Source organism: Balaenoptera borealis, assembly GCF_965194805.1.
Source record: "Balaenoptera borealis genome assembly, chromosome: 3".
NCBI classification, from domain to species: domain Eukaryota; kingdom Metazoa; phylum Chordata; class Mammalia; order Artiodactyla; family Balaenopteridae; genus Balaenoptera; species Balaenoptera borealis.
In genome coordinates, this window is record NC_138866.1 from 183,859,051 (window position 1) to 183,874,275 (window position 15,225).

General features: G+C 45.9%; 1 protein-coding gene across 2 annotated transcripts; it reads right to left on the reverse strand.

Annotated features, from left to right (window-relative positions):
- Positions 1–1,547: 1,547 nt before the first annotated feature.
- BAMBI (BMP and activin membrane bound inhibitor) lies at positions 1,548–7,846 on the reverse strand. Of its 2 annotated transcripts, XM_082386885.1 has the most exons (4): positions 7,399–7,537; positions 4,280–4,381; positions 3,897–4,184; positions 1,548–3,479 (listed from the first exon to the last, which is right to left on the reverse strand). In XM_082386885.1, the coding sequence occupies exons 3-4, from the start codon at positions 4,132–4,134 to the stop codon at positions 3,061–3,063; spliced, it is 657 nt and encodes a 218-aa protein (XP_082243011.1). In that variant the 5' UTR covers positions 4,135–4,184; positions 4,280–4,381; positions 7,399–7,537; the 3' UTR covers positions 1,548–3,060. The 2 variants fall into 2 exon arrangements, with proteins under 2 accessions (XP_082243011.1, XP_082243010.1); XM_082386884.1 differs by lacking the exon at positions 4,280–4,381 and having other exon boundaries at positions 7,399–7,846.
- Between the last annotated feature and the right edge of the window lie 7,379 nt (positions 7,847–15,225).

The following is a 15,225-nucleotide window of genomic DNA, read 5'->3' on the forward strand; positions in this document are numbered from 1 at the left end:
TTTTGTATGTTTAAAGTTATCTGGGCTAAGAGACACAGAAGAGGAACAATTAGAGGCTCTAAGGAAAAAAAGCTGTCCTGGCCCCAAAAAGGCTAGTTCCAGACTCACGATACTAGATGCCACTGCTTTCAAGCTTTTAGTCTATAATCAAGCCATATTGAAACCAGATTTACAAGCTCTTCAGAGGAGAGCTTTGTGATTTTCTAAAGCAGACATGTTTGGTATTTTAGGAGGGAGGTCAAACCCCCTATGGTGCAGTGTTTTTAATAAAATCAGTTCAGCAGAAATTAGAGACACACCAGTCAATTTCTAGGAAGCCTCTGAGACATTCAAAATAAGGGAGGAAAAATCACGTAAAAGATGTAACCACGGACAGATCGATTTTTTCAAAAGGGGCAGAATGTTTAAGGGGTGTACATACAGAAACATCATGGCAAATTTGGTCCCATTTGTCTCTGGTTTGGGCAAATTTCCACTTAGAAAGGGAAAATTACTTTTGGGGGGAGTTCTATGTCAATATTAAACAAGGACCGTTCCCAGTAAGGCCAGCCGTGTCCTGACACCTCAGAGTAATGGCAAACATCTCTATGAGGGAAAGACAAACAAATCCATCACCATCCTTACATCACCGAATCAGCTAGGTCATTATTTCATGAAGGGTCCTTTATCTCTGCTCTTGGCAACCTCTACACTCTCGTAGGGAACCAAAAGTAGACACTATATTTAGTTCTTAGAAAAATCAAAGTGGAGAAACCTGCAATATTTTCGTCAGAAGTCCAAGTTATGTGCAGATCCGACTTTAAAACTGGTGGCAAGAACGTGTACAAATACTAAATAAGGAGATAGCAAAGGGAGAGGGTTTGTTATTACGGAAAGAGACAGGCCCCGCCTATTACGTGGCTACAACTTGAGGACACCCTGAACACAGAGCCACCGTCCCATCAACAGGGAGGTGTAAACAGCCTCCTTTCCGGAAGAACGAACAGGAAGCAGCTCAGCCCAAACAGAACCACGTGGAGACACTTTGTATTCACCTGCCACTAAACTTCCGTGATCTTAGCACCAGCCCAGACACAGGCCTTCCTGGAGGATGGAATTCACTGATTTCAAAGTGTTTCCAAGAGTATAAATTTCAATCCTTCACTGTTCTTTTTATTTCCTAATGAGCTCCTGAGTTCCTAGTTAACTGGTATTTGGAAGAAATGGGGTTTATAAAGAATAAGAGAAGCCAGGGAAGCGGCCGCTTCAGAACCATGGGACTTGCACGACGCGCCCCCGACGTGAGAATGCAGAAGGGGCAAGAAGTCTTTCAACCTTCAGGCTACAAAATTACTGTAATTTGATCTAAAGCTTGGAAGAGGCGGTGAGGGTGGAAATTTCACCCACTGGCCATTTTGATCCATTCTCTTCTCTTAGGTTTGGAGAGTTAGGCCCCAAAATTCTTTGGCTCCCTCAAAAATTGACACACGTAAAACTTAATACCTTTTATAAATTGTAAGTCATGCGTGCAAGAATTGTCAATCTCAAAAAGCACAATACGAATGCCATTTATTAAAACGCATATTTATTCCATAGCCTAATTTGTTTGGGGCTGTGGTCCATTAGTTACTAAATAACCTAGGTATTCATTTTTAGACTAGTCATTTCAACTCAGATTCTTCCATCAACTGAGCGACTGCACCTGTCTTCTTAAGGGACCCAAATTATACTGATCATAAAATATCCCAGAAAAAAATGCAAAAAATCCTTTAACATTCGTGAAAGAAAACCCCACATGTACTCAAATATGCAGGCTATATGTTAATTTTTAAGCAAAAGTTTCAAATATACAAAAGAATTGAGAAAAGAACCTACAAATTATTCTCACATTTAAGATAACAAAGACCCATCTGGGGGGAAAAAGTAAACAAATGTGGCATGGGTTTAAATTCAGGCTGGGCTATATTGCCGAAGTCCTCCAGGAGTGGAAACACTGTTATATAGTGTGTTAGTGGCTAAAATCAAAGTCTATTTGATTATATTAATAAAAGAATCATTTGGGGAGGAAATTGTTATTTAAATCTCGATATATATAACGTTCACTCTTGAAAATCTTTCTAAAGATTGAGAAGTAAAAAAAAAATAATAACACTGTGTGGAAGGAAGGCTTAAAAACTAGGAACATGGTACAATCATGTTTGGCTAATTTGGGGTCCAAAATATTTAATTAGGTTTGAGACAGAATAAACTGATGAATTAAGAAGTAAAAGTAGACAGTGACTAACTTTACCAAAAAAAAAAGTTTCATTTAGTAAGCTTTTTTCCTTTTTTGATTGGAGGTAGACACATTTAAAAACGTATTCCAGAGCACGTAGATCAAGTTGATAAATACCACTCTTTGCTAAGGCAACTTCAGAAATTGATCAGTGATATCTGACCTGGTATAAGTAAGTTTCTGATTTCTATTAGATGAAAGTTAAAAACCAGCATTATCTTAATAACAAATTGTGGGTAAGACACTGACACACGTGCCATGTAAGAACAAACGAGATCTTGGTCTTGTTTAAAAAAAATAAAAATAAAAAAGTTAAGCCAAAATCTATAGTTGAGATCCTACTCTGGGCAATGATAGGTCTTCATTTGTAATAATTAACATGTAGTTCCTTACCTTTCCCGCTTAGTTTTTAATTTATAACAAGACACCGCTAAATTTCAGACAAAAAAAAATATATATATATGTATTTTTTTTTTACTCTCTATGATAAATCAAGATGTAGGAGCTTACATAGAGCACACTTTCTTTTATTTAAGTACTCGATTCCAGCTCCCTCTGGATGCAAATAACCCTGGTAACAGTGTACAGAGTCTTCTCTTTGCTTTTTATACTTTTAAAGCAAATAATACATTTTGTCTGTATTTAAGTCTGTGCAAATAATCCTTCAGAAGAAATATCCAAGATTCTGTTTGCAGAGGTCATTCTATCTCTCGAAGGTCGTGACGCGAGTTTGTTTCTCTTCAGATAAAGTGCTCCCGTCCAGCAGAACTCAAAGGGTCCCAGAAGTCGAGTTCCGTGAGACCCCGTCATACGAACTCCAGCTTCCCGTGCCCACTGTACATGCCCCAGTGCACAAGCGACAGGATCCGGTCATGGCTGAGATCAGCCTGTCTCATCTTGTCGCAGGTCAGACAGCAGTTCTCGTGGCCGGTCACGGGCACCATGCGCTCCAAGTCCAGCTTTGCCACCTGCCCCGTTTTGGAGCGGTGTCCGTGAAGGCTGTGGTGCAGACGGGACAGCATCTGCTGCCGCTGGTCCTGCAGCCTCCTGCTCTCGCTCTGCAGCATCCTCAAGGCCAGCATAACCAGCAACACCAGGATGAGGCCCCCAGCGATGGGAACGGCGATCACCGCCGCCCGGAACCACAGCTCTTTGGAGGACGTCAGCTCCTGCACTTTGGTCATGAGGTTTCTGCTCCCGTCGTGCTGGTGCCTGTTCCCTTGTCCTAAAGGGACACAAGCAAAATGATCAAGGCCTCCTGGAGATATTCGTGAGTTTTCAACGGGGCACCCCATTAAAGAGAAGCTTACAATTCGATCAACACTTAGAACAGGAATGCTGCCGGTGTGGCAGAGAAGCTTCCAAAAACATTTGTTGGCGAACTGTCATTACTGATTAGTAATGGTCTCTTAGTGGCTTCAAAATGTTGGAAAAACAGGCAAAACCTATTATGCAGACAGACATGTAACGCTCACGCAGACACGAAAGCTACCCAGTAGAGATGCCCCTTTGCACCCAGCCATGCTTCTCCCTCTGCTATCCCTAATTACATTAACAACAAGATCAGCAGCACGCAGGCCAAGTCATGGCTGTCACAAGCCTAGAGACCAGGCAAGGGTTCGGTCAGAGGGCTTCTCCCTACCTGAGGCCTCCCCCCTGGGAGGGGCGAGGACGTCCTGCAGCCCCCTGTAATTGCACATGTCCTCGTGGCAGCACTCCAGCACGGGCGCAGTGCTGCCAGAGCGGTTGTGGCCCTGTCCGGCTTGGCAGGCGCCTGCTGGGCTCGCGAGAGAGTCCAGGCAGCCATGCGTGAGAGGGGAGTTTGTGTTCTGAGGATCAAGAGGTCTGGAGAAGCAGGCGCTCAGCTCAGATTTGCACATATAACCAGTGGCCACGCAGTGGGCGGCGTCGCAGTAGCACCTGATCTCACCTGAAAACAAGGAGAGACGGCGTCAGCCTGCTTCAGAGACCAGACGAGGCGTCCACTCAAGCAACTGCTGAACCCGCAACCTCGAAGACACTCACTTTAGAGAACATGCAGCTGAGGGCTTCGAAGGGCAGTCCACGTGGACGGGGAAAGCCCTTTGTGCAAGCCGGTGCTTGAATCCCAAGCCAGGGAAATATCATCTTAGAAATGTATTAATCCACGTAGCAGAGGAAAGTTCAATTTAGGATATAAGTTAGCACATAATGAAAAATAACACTTTTGTTTCTGAAGCAAAATAATCATCACCATAATTTCTCCTACCGTAAGGTAAATTACATTATTTACTCATTTAATCCTACGTGACCGTACAACATGAAATGCTAGGCTTTTAGATTCTGTCAGTTAAGTATTTGATCGCAGCTGCTGAATTGGTTACTACCTCAAAGGGCTGCACCGAGATGTAAGAGCTTTAGCTAACACCTCATAAAGCTACTAACTAGAAACACAGCAATCTAGAAGTTGCTCTGGTCAGGGGGTCTGAAAACTATGAAACTGGGGAGCTATTTGCAACCTCTCTAGAAAAGGCAAACTTTGCCCGTAAAGATCTACGCGTGCGGGGGAGCTTTCAGTCAGTATATTGTAAAACAGGAACTAGGCAGTTTACAATTAGTGGTTTGCTTGCCAAAGTCAATTTCTTTCAGCCCAAATGGAAAGGCATAAAACTGAGAGCAGGGAGGAGGGGGTAAAACTGCAAGGCTCACTACCCCCCCTACCCCACCCCCACCCCAGACTCCCCAGTTTTATGTGTAATTCAACATGGGATCTACAAGGGGAAACATTGAAACTGAAAAGCCTCTGCTGGTTGAATGAAAAATCCTTAAGGAAACCTCAAATTTTTCTACAGGAAGTGATTAAAAGTTTCCTTTCTAAAACTTAGTTTGTGAGTTGCAAGTCACAGCGCAAGAGCTGAGGCTTCCACGTCAACTTCTCGTTGAACTAATCTGGCTCTGGGAGCGCTCGCTCACACGCTATCTGACCCGGTGGACCGCGGCCACTGTCACCTGCCACGGCCGAAGCTGCTGTGAACTGAACCCGGGTACACACCTCTCCCCAGCTTCCTCATCTGAAGTTCCGCCTGGTTACAGAAACCGCCGCCCTGAAATTGAACGCCAACACCAACACGGGGCACTACCGCTTTACAAACGTCTTCCCAGCCTCGCCTTTCTTCCTCCCTCCTCCCGTGAATGCCTGAGTAAGAGGTCTCATTTAACTATCTGTCCAAATTCCAGGCCACCGGACCAAACGCTCAGCTTTCAGCAGCGTCTGCTAATGCTTCAGGTCTAAAAAACCAGCCAACTAAACACAGATCTTTGGCAACCTGAGTGCCACCACGCAAAGCCGGAGGTCTTGCTCCTGTCCTGTCTTGCTGCTTTCCTGGTCTGGGCCCAGGTCCCTTCTCCCGTAAGTAGGACCTTCCAGTCAGAAGCCTGCTTTGCAGAAGTTCTTTTACTCCTCTTTCCAAGCTTGCTCGCTCTTTCGCATAAAGCTCACCGGTCTTAAGTGGTGATGACTGCAGATCCCTAAGTCTGACAATTTCCACATACAGATTGAAAGTAGACATAAAACAGATTAAAAGTCAGTTTTGATCCCAGTCACTTCAGACCTCGTGCAGAAAAAAAGAAAGCTGAATACAGCAGAATGCTGCTTCAATGTTTACGAGAGCCTATTTGAAAGACTGTATTTTCAGTGACCTAAAACAGTCTAATAAAATTTTGACAGGTAACTAGGAAAGCTCTAACAACTTTTTTTTTTTTAATTGGAGCCACATTTGAGCAAGTTGAATGGACTTTTGTGTTACTGTATTAAAACTCTATTTCTGCCGTTTCATAAAGTTTCTTCCTGTGGCACGTGGAAGGCCAGGAGGGGACTGGTATTTTGAAAGAGGGAACAATGCTCTTCTGTCTGCCCCCCTTTCTAGTTACTGTATGCGGTGATTAAACAAAAATGTCTGCTTCAGTCCGGACGGCTACAGGAGGGACTGCGGGCTTCTTCCAAAGCTTTTGAAGTCCGCAGCAGTCAGAAACCTCTGATCCCCTAATTATATCATTATCAGGCACATAGTTTCGGTATCTGCGACTTATGTCAGCCGCAGTCCGGCCCCGTTCGGCCGGCCTTTGATAGGGCCAGGAAGCTCCCCTCTGCACGCCGCGAGGGCTGTTATTTACGGCTGATTACAGCCTTCCTCGCAAAGTAAATAAATACTGTAGCACATCATCCTCGCTGGCCTGGCTTATCCTTCAACCTCATGCCTGCTACATGGCAATTAGAGGAAAGGGGGCGTGGGATGCGGGGTGGAAAAAGCTAAAAATGCTTCCTATTTTCTAAAAAAGTATCTGTTCGCAGAGTAAACACCAGGGAGAGTTCCTGGCGAGGGAGGCTCAGGGACCTTGAAACCCAGAGGCAAGTTGTTTGGGTTATTTTGACCAAAACGGCGAAAACCTGCAGGAAAAAAAAGAAACTGACCGCTGCTTTTTTTTTTTTTTTTTTGAGTAGCGTTTATAAAATATGAGGTGAGTGGGAAACACGACCGCTGACAGAGCCCACACCTCCCAGCCCCTGAGAAGCAACACAGCCCACACTCCTGCACACACGCACGCCCCTCGTACGGCACACACGCCCGCGGGCTCACAAGCACCCTCGCTCGGAGACACACACACACACACACACACACACACACACAGTCACGGACAGAGACACTGCAATACCGACACGCACTCGCAGCAGAGACAGACACACTCAAATACAGAGCCGCGCAGACCACCGAGACACACACTCACGACGGAGACGCGCACACGCGGGCACAGAGCGACGGGGGCGGGGTCCGCCGTCCCTCCCGGCCGCCTCCGCCCCACACTCGGGCCCCGCTCCCCGGCTGCAGCGCTCGGAAGTTCACGACGGGCCGACCTGCACAAACACTCTGACAACCACTCGCCCGCAGGCTGTCACTCCACCTCCGCGCGTCGGGCCCGGGATACCCGGGGGCGGCCGCGAAGCCACCGCCGCGACTTCTAAGGACGGGCAACTTGTCGCGACCTGCGGGCCCCGCGCGGGAGGCCACCTCCCCCGCCGTTAACAAAGCCCTGGCGGCGGGCGCTCCGGGACCCCGCGCGCCTCCCCGGGGAGCGCGCGCCCCGCCGGCTGGCCGGCGGGCACCCACCTTTGGTGAGCAGCACGGCCATGGCGCAGAGTTCGAGCTGCAGCCAGATGAAGATGTAGCTGGAGTGGCGATCCATGGACGCCCCCCACGGCCGCGGCGCCCCGCCGGCTCCCGGAGCCGCGGCGCAGCTGCAGCCTACGGCTCCCGGCGCGCGCAGGGCATTGGTGCTGCCCGGGGCGCGGGGCCGGGCCGCGGCCGGAGCATGGAGCGCGGCTGGAGGGCGCGCGAGGCAGGGTCCGACTCCGCAGGGCGCGTTCCTCCGCTCCGCCCGCTCGGCGCGGCGATCGGGGTGGGCGCCCGGCTCCGCTCCCCGCTTTCGGCCGGCCACTCGGCGAAAGCGCGAGCGCCGGAGCGCGCAGACACCGCCCGCCGCGAGCTGCCGCCTACACCCGCCCGGATCAGGCCGGCTCCTCGCCGTAAATAGCGCCCCGCGCTGGGAGCCGGCCGGCGCCGCCCCGCCCCGCCCCGGCCCCGCCCCGGCCCCGCCCCGGCCGCGCCGGCGCCGTCCGATTGGCCGCCGGGCTCCAGCCGCTCCTCCCGCAGCCGGGGGGCGGGGCCGGGCGCGGGCGGAGGGCGCTGCCCCGCGGCTCCTAGTGGCGCCGGCGTCTGGTCTGCGGAGGGCGCCGGCCGTCTCCCGCGCTCCCCCTCGCGGAGGCCGCGCGCCCGTGACCTTCGGGAGCGGCGGGTTGAGCCGGGCCTCAGGCCCTGCCTCGGGCCCCCTCCTCCGTGACCCTCACCGCCCTGCCTCGGGCCGGCGTGCGCCAGTGCGTGGCTTCCTTTTCGTTCTCCGAAACTCGCGAGGGACCCGCGTGACCGCCTTCGGACCCCTCCCGCCGCGCGGCGCGCCTCGGGAGCCCGGGGGAGCGGGGGCGGCCCCCGGCGTGGGCCCCGCGGGCCGGCGCGCGCCCGGGGAGGGCGTCCGGGCGGCGGGGCGGGAAGGGGGCGCGTTCAGCCCTCCCCCCGCCCGCTCCGCGCGTCCGCCCCGCCGAGTGATCAATAAGGCCCAGACAGACAGGCTGTTGATGAGCGGGAGCCGCCGAGTTCTCCCGGGTAGACGGGCCGAGTAGCCGGCCACAGACACTTAACGAAAATTAGCAAATCCAAAAGCGCCCGGCGCCAGCGAGACGACACTGGCCGAGACTGACACTCAATTAACCACCCCCCGAACAGTCGCAGGCAAACACACCGGCTGACCCTGATCAGTACCAGCCCCGCGGGGAGCGCCCTTCTGAGATGCTAATTCACTTACTAGGACTTGGGGGGCTGCCCGCCACTAAGTGCCCAAAGGCGGTCCTGGGAGGGTTGCTGTTGTTTTTCTATTTTTGTGGAGAGGAAATTCAGTTTAAAACTCTTATCTGAGGAAAGCTCTTTTCTCCCCCCACCCCCCCAACCTGGGGTTAACAAAAGTCAACCATTTGCAAAATTTCCTTTTAGGATCAGCCAACTTTTTGCGACCTGATAAAATGCCAAGGGGTGGGGCGAGGGGGAAAGGCGCATTTAATGCTAAGGCAGGAGGAGCAGTCAAACCCTTGAGGACTCAAGAGTGCAGAAATTAAGACTAAGAAAAGAAATATATATATCTATATATATTTTTTGTATACATATATTTTTGTGTGTGTATATAGATACACACACATACATATATATGTCTCGACTGAAAATCAAAGCCAACCTTGTAAATGAATGTTGTTGAAAGTCCACAGAGCTGCAGGATGTAGTTAATGAAATTGCCTTTGAAAAATAACGTGTATATGCAGAAAAAATAAAATAATTTCATAAACTGCTGTTCTGCCCATTACCTCACTGGATCAAAATTGCATCTAAAAGGAGAGGAGCGCCAGCCCAGCAGAAGTTTTAAAAGGCGGTTAAACTGGTTAGGGCACCAGGTAAGCAGCAGCGGGCGTTTCTTAATGGGGGGCTGCGCAGCAGGTCCTGAGGGGCGGTTTGGTTGGTACTTCCTGACATGTGAGTATTTGACAAGTTAACAGCTCTGAGGGGTTTATGCAGACAATACTTGTCTTGTAATGACACACTCTCTTTTAACTCTAGAGAGTCCATTATTAGCCAACAGGAAACTTTTCGAGCATATTCATTCAACTATTTTGGAGCACCCACTGTAGGCCAGGCTCACAGCTTGCGGGGTCCAAAAGATGCCAGAACCTAAATAGTAAATCACAAACAAGGGATGATAGAGATTATGTGCACAGCTATGATGCATAAAGACAGCAGAGATAACTAGCCCAGGAAGGGAAACAAGTCCAGAAGGTCTGCTGGAAGCAGTGACATCCGCCATGACGCCTAAAGAATGAAAGAATTGGGAGGGGACCATTACAAGCACAGAGGACCACAGGAACTTAGGCGTGAAATTCGTTGATCGCACGGGGGCATATGGGTGGTAAGTAGGAGGTGGGTACTTGGGTCTACAAGCAATTCTTTGTTGCTGGATCATAGACGTGAAGCAAGGAGTGGGCAGAGATGCACCAGAAAATAACCACATCTACCTGTGATGCAGATAAAAATGCCTGTTTCACGGAAGAGGGTCTGGGGCACGCGTTGATGAAAGTCGTATTGTAGTAAACACTGTGAATGCCTTCCCAGCCCCCTTCAGAGAACATCCCCTTTCGTCCCCTAGGCACGTCCCCTAGGGCACTGTGCCCCTCTGGCCATTACTAGTCACATGACCCCAGTTGGACCAATTAGGTTCTCTGTTCGGGGTCTTTAGACTGAGGTGCTCTCAGGTGGTCAATCTCTAGAGGTCACTTCACGAGAGACAGACAAATTCAGAGTCCCCCTGTCTGCAAAGCAAGAAAAAAAGGAGAGAGATGTGCAGGGTGGCAAAGATGTAAGTCCAAATGGATTCCCGGTCCTTGGCTTAACTTCCGGTCCTTAAGTTCCATCTCAGGGTTAACTCGGGCTCCTCGATAAGGTCCTCTTGTTACTTAAGGTTCTTTTACTTTCAACCCAAAGGGGTCATACTCTGATACTTAACATTTTACTGAATTAACATCAGTTGTTATTCCAGGATGTGCACTTTTTTTGTTCCAAATACAATTCAGAATAAGAACACCGTGATCAGACAGTGATTCCGCCTCTCTTGTTTTCATTATTCGTTTAATGGGCAGGCTTTTTAAATGGCTAAAAATTCATTTTAAGAGAAATAAGTCTGCACTTTATCTAAGGGTTTTGGAGCAGACATGGACTTTTCAACTAAGTGAACAAGAGTGTTTGAATCAATATGGAAAATCAAAATTGGTTTAGGGATAATATGTCAACTATGAGGCCATATCAATAGTTGAAAGAATAAGCAACCATTTTAATTCAATTTAAGGCTCAAGGAAAATTGCTTCTGTACAGAATTTTACTTGTGTTTTGTATGTAATTTGGTTATTACTTTCCCACAGGTAGGTTGATAAGTAGAGGGGAAAATAGTACAATCTAGTGGGATTTTTTTTTTTTAATCAACAAATGAAATCAATGACCAAATTCTTTTTATTCTTATGAAGGAAATTGTGAAAATATAAGCTGGGAACCAGCTATCTATACCCAAGAACAGAAAGCTGATTTTAGACCTAAAACCCGAAATAATTAAACATTATAATAGTTTTATTTTATTACCTTTAAACAGTGTTCTAGATATGATGTATATGAACATATATATACTATATAATCACAACATGCCACTATGATGTATTTTCATGGTTGTCCTATACACAGAAAAACTCTAAATTTTATTTTTCTTATAAATAGGGAAAAAAAATACTTCAAGGGTTTTTATGTCCCAAGTCATTTTGTTAACAAAGTTGTAAATACTCTAGCAATCTCTGCTTACCCAAATAATGCCATTGTTCCCCAAAATTATATGTGATACCCCATTTCAGCAATTCCTCTCTCCACGATACAGATGAAAAATAACTCGGTACATTTTGTTCAGAAGCAGTTGTGTTCAAGTTCCCGGCTAGCATACAAACTATTGCAGTCTAGAGATAGAATCTAACATTTCTCCCTGTTATACAAATCTTCTACCAACCAACAATACACAGAGGTTAGATAACACTTTGAATTCCCAGGAGCAGTTTTGTTTTTTGTTTTTGTTTTTTTTAAAGTCATTTGTTCTCAGAAGTTAGGAGTGCAGAGCTAAAATTTACTTTCTTTGGAATATGGTCAAAGGTGAGAGATTAGCCCAGCCCAAAGGAATGAGTGTCTAGTGAAGTTTTTTCTCTTCTTTTTTCCTCCAAAATGGAAAAGGAGATAAAGGACAGAGTGCAGAGTCCAGGACATAGTGTGATAGGACCTAGAAAACAAGGGAAAGACTGAAGCCCACATTCCCAAATGCCCATCCTCCTACAGACTAGCAAAAATGCTATTGAGTTTTACAAATACCACAGTGTATCTGTTGTGTTGAGAATTTTTAAAGCAACTAAGTTTAGAATACAGTAAGAAACGGATTAAAAGAACATCATGAACTTAACAATGGACATTATTTATAATCAAATAGTATCAAATATATTCTGTGTGATCCTTGATATAGCCTTTGTTCTATTGACTTATATTAATGTAATCTCCAATTAAGCTAGTAGAACTTTTAGAAATTATTCAATAATTTCTGCTAGTTTTGCCTACCTGGTGTCAAATAACAAGGTTGATTCCTTTTGTTCTTTTAACTAAAATGGTAAATTAATCTTTTAAAGCAGAGAAATTATCTTAAATTCCTGCTTAAAGGAACATCCTTGACCCAGAACGCTGTTCAGATTCAAGCAACGAATAGTATTTGGCGTTCTATCTCCTTAGCTGGCAACACTTGTCTTTTTTTGGATTTTTTTTTTTAATGTTCATGTACAAACCATTAAAATTAAAAGCTTTGATATTTTCATTAGACAGTCAAATATTTAGGCTCTTGCTTGACGTTGGCTGAAACCTTGCATCCTGGCCCACCGCCCAAAACCGGCCTGTGTTTCCACTGCTCTACCTTTCTCCAGGCTTCCCTGGGGGTGGGGGGGGTCTATGTTCCAAGACCTTCAGTGAATGCCCGAGACCTCAGATAGCACTGAACCCAGTATAGACTATGGGTTTTCTTCCTATTCATACATACCTACAAAAAGGTTTAATGTATAATTTAGGCACAGTAAGAGAATACCGGAATTGCCAGCATCACTCTTCTTGCCCTTTGGGGCCTGTATTAAGTAAACTAAGGGTCACCTGAACACAAGCACTGCGGCCGCGACAGCCCGTCTGATAACTGAGAGGGCTACTAAGTAACTAAGGGATAGGACACAGGGAACAAGAGGATGATTCACATCCCGGGCGGGACGGCGCTGGACACCACGAGATTTCATCACACTGCTCAGAATGGCACGCAATGTAAAACTTATGAATTGTTTATTTCTGGAATTTTCCATTTAATATTTTTGGACAATTCATCAGGTAACTGAAACCTCAGATATCAGAATTGCAGAAAAGGGGGGACTGCTGTAATGACTTCTCCTCAATCCATTCTATTCTAACACTGCATCTTCCAAACTGAAATCTCATTAACAGAACAGAATGAGGTCTTTTGCAGTGGAACTTTGAAATTACTGATATTTGCCATCATGTTTCTATCCCTGCCACTGTTTTTATTTCGCAACAGTGTCTGAGGCAATAATTAGCTATACAGTATTTGTTTTGCCATTTACAAAGTATCAAGATGCACATTAAATTTGATGTATGTGTCCAACCCATGAAATGAAATGCCGTCCAAATGAGCATATCTTCTAATATTTAATGCATTTCAGTGAAATGTTTCCTGCCAGCAGAAGTCATGAAGAGAGCTGCAGGGTTGCACTGAGATCATCACTGAACAATCCTTGTTTTTATCCTTGATATTAAGAGAAGAACTTACAGTGCATTTCCCCCCATATTCGATAATCTTCCTTTGTTCCATTTGGTCACCTAACACATAAGCTCCTATTCTGCTGTGCATTTGTTTAAACACGAGTAACCCTTCAGTGGCCCATTCATAGTTTGGTGTCACTTACCTATATTTTTAGCCTATCATATCAAAGATATCATTTAAAAATATGCACATTTATAGCTCAGTCAAGCTTGTTTAATTAAAAGAATGAGAGACCCACTTGAGATGACTTAATTTAGGAGGGGTTTCTTGGGAGGATACAATAGGCTTATTGTAAGGATACAGCCAGTTGGTAATTTACAAGCATTACTTATCTTCCCGCGAAGCCAGTATCCCTGAAACCAGAAACTAGAACACTTGGGTCTCATTTTCCCAGGGTTCTCTTTGCTTCTCACCTCTCTACCAAACAGCTGGCATCCTTTCCCTACTTCTAGTTTTTGCTCTTCATAAATTCTGCTTGCTTTTATACAATCATAAGCCCCCGTTACACAGGTTGCTGTTCAGCTTAGGGAGAGATCATCTCAAAATGCTCAGTTTATGGTCCGATCAGCTAGGGCAGGGTCCTGGCTGATATAAAACACGACTGCTGCCCATCATCAAGGTTGTGGACCAGGAAGACCAGAAGATGTGGGCAGGCCAGCACCATAAGGCATTTATATATATATATATGGCATATATATGATACACACATAAAACAAGGTTATCATTTAACTCGCCTTTTTATTTTTTATCTTTATTTTTTGTTATTGTTAGAATTAGGCTTGAAAAAAAGATTCACACATTGTAATTGATTGATATGTCCTTATAACTCTTTACATTTATCAGTTCCACCTCCCCTCTGTCTTTTCTTTTTTCTTTGCTGGTTACTTATGGAAACAATCAGATCATTTGTCCTATAGGGTTTTCTGTGGTCTAAAATTTGCTGATTGCATCTCCATGGTGTCACTTAACACGTTCCCCCTTCCTGCTATTATTTCCTGTGAATTGGTTGTTAGATCAAAAGTCTCCATCAGATTCAGACTCAGTTGGTAAGACTACCTCCCAGATGATGATTGTACCTCTCTCAGAAGTTCATTCTGTCTCTTTGCCTCTATTTGTGTGATGTGAAGTTATAGATAATCATTGCCTACATCCATTATTTCAGTGGGGAAGGCAAAACTGTGATATTCTATTATTTTATGTTCATTTATTGGCTGGAACACTTCTATAAAGAGAAACTTTCCCCTCATCATTAACTCGCCTTTTGAATAAGAAAAGTATTAGTGAATGGAATTAAGATCATTCCTTTAAAGTATTAATTTAGTGTGAGTTTATCACTTGAGTGTTTGCTGTCATCAGGATTTTAGTTCCTAGACCAGGGGCTGAACCCGGGCCCCAGCAGTGAAAGCGCTGAGTCCTAACTGCTGGACCACCAGGGAATTCCCTTATCAAAAATGAACTTAAGGGACTTCCCTGGCGGTCCAGTGGTTAAGACTCTGCCCTGCCACTGCAGGGGGCATGGGTTCGATCCCTGGTCAGGGAACGAAGATCCCACATGCTGCACGGCACGGCCAAAAGAAAAAAGAACAGAGACTCAGTGCCCCTGTGGCTACTGTCAAGTGGTCTAACATACCTGTAATTGAAATTCCAGGAGAGGGGCTCAGAGAAAATATTTAAAGAAATGAACGTTGAAAAATGTCCAAATTTGAAAAATAAAAAACTTAATGTAACCAAATGAAGGTGGCCTGTCTTACGTGGACTAAAGACTCAGAACATTTCCAGAATCCAGGACTGAAAAACCACTTTGCACTTGGATTATTTTTAATAGACAACCATCTTGAATATCCTGTCTTTTCAGTTGACTGCGGCAACTAAAAGAGCTTTTTTACCAGTTTCCTGAGCGAGATGGGTATTTGGGGTAAATAATCATCTGGCTTTCTCCACACATGCGCTTTGGA

Coding starts and splice junctions, on each gene's coding strand:
- BAMBI (XM_082386884.1), bottom strand. CDS start 7,474: ATGGATCGCCACTCCAGCTACATCTTCATCTGGCTGCAGCTCGAACTC. Junction 4,185..7,398: donor GGCCGTGCTGCTCACCAAAG/GTGGGTGCCCGC, acceptor CCTTGTTTTCAG/GTGAGATCAGGTGCTACTGC. Junction 3,480..3,896: donor TCCCAGGGGGGAGGCCTCAG/GTAGGGAGAAGC, acceptor GTGTCCCTTTAG/GACAAGGGAACAGGCACCAG.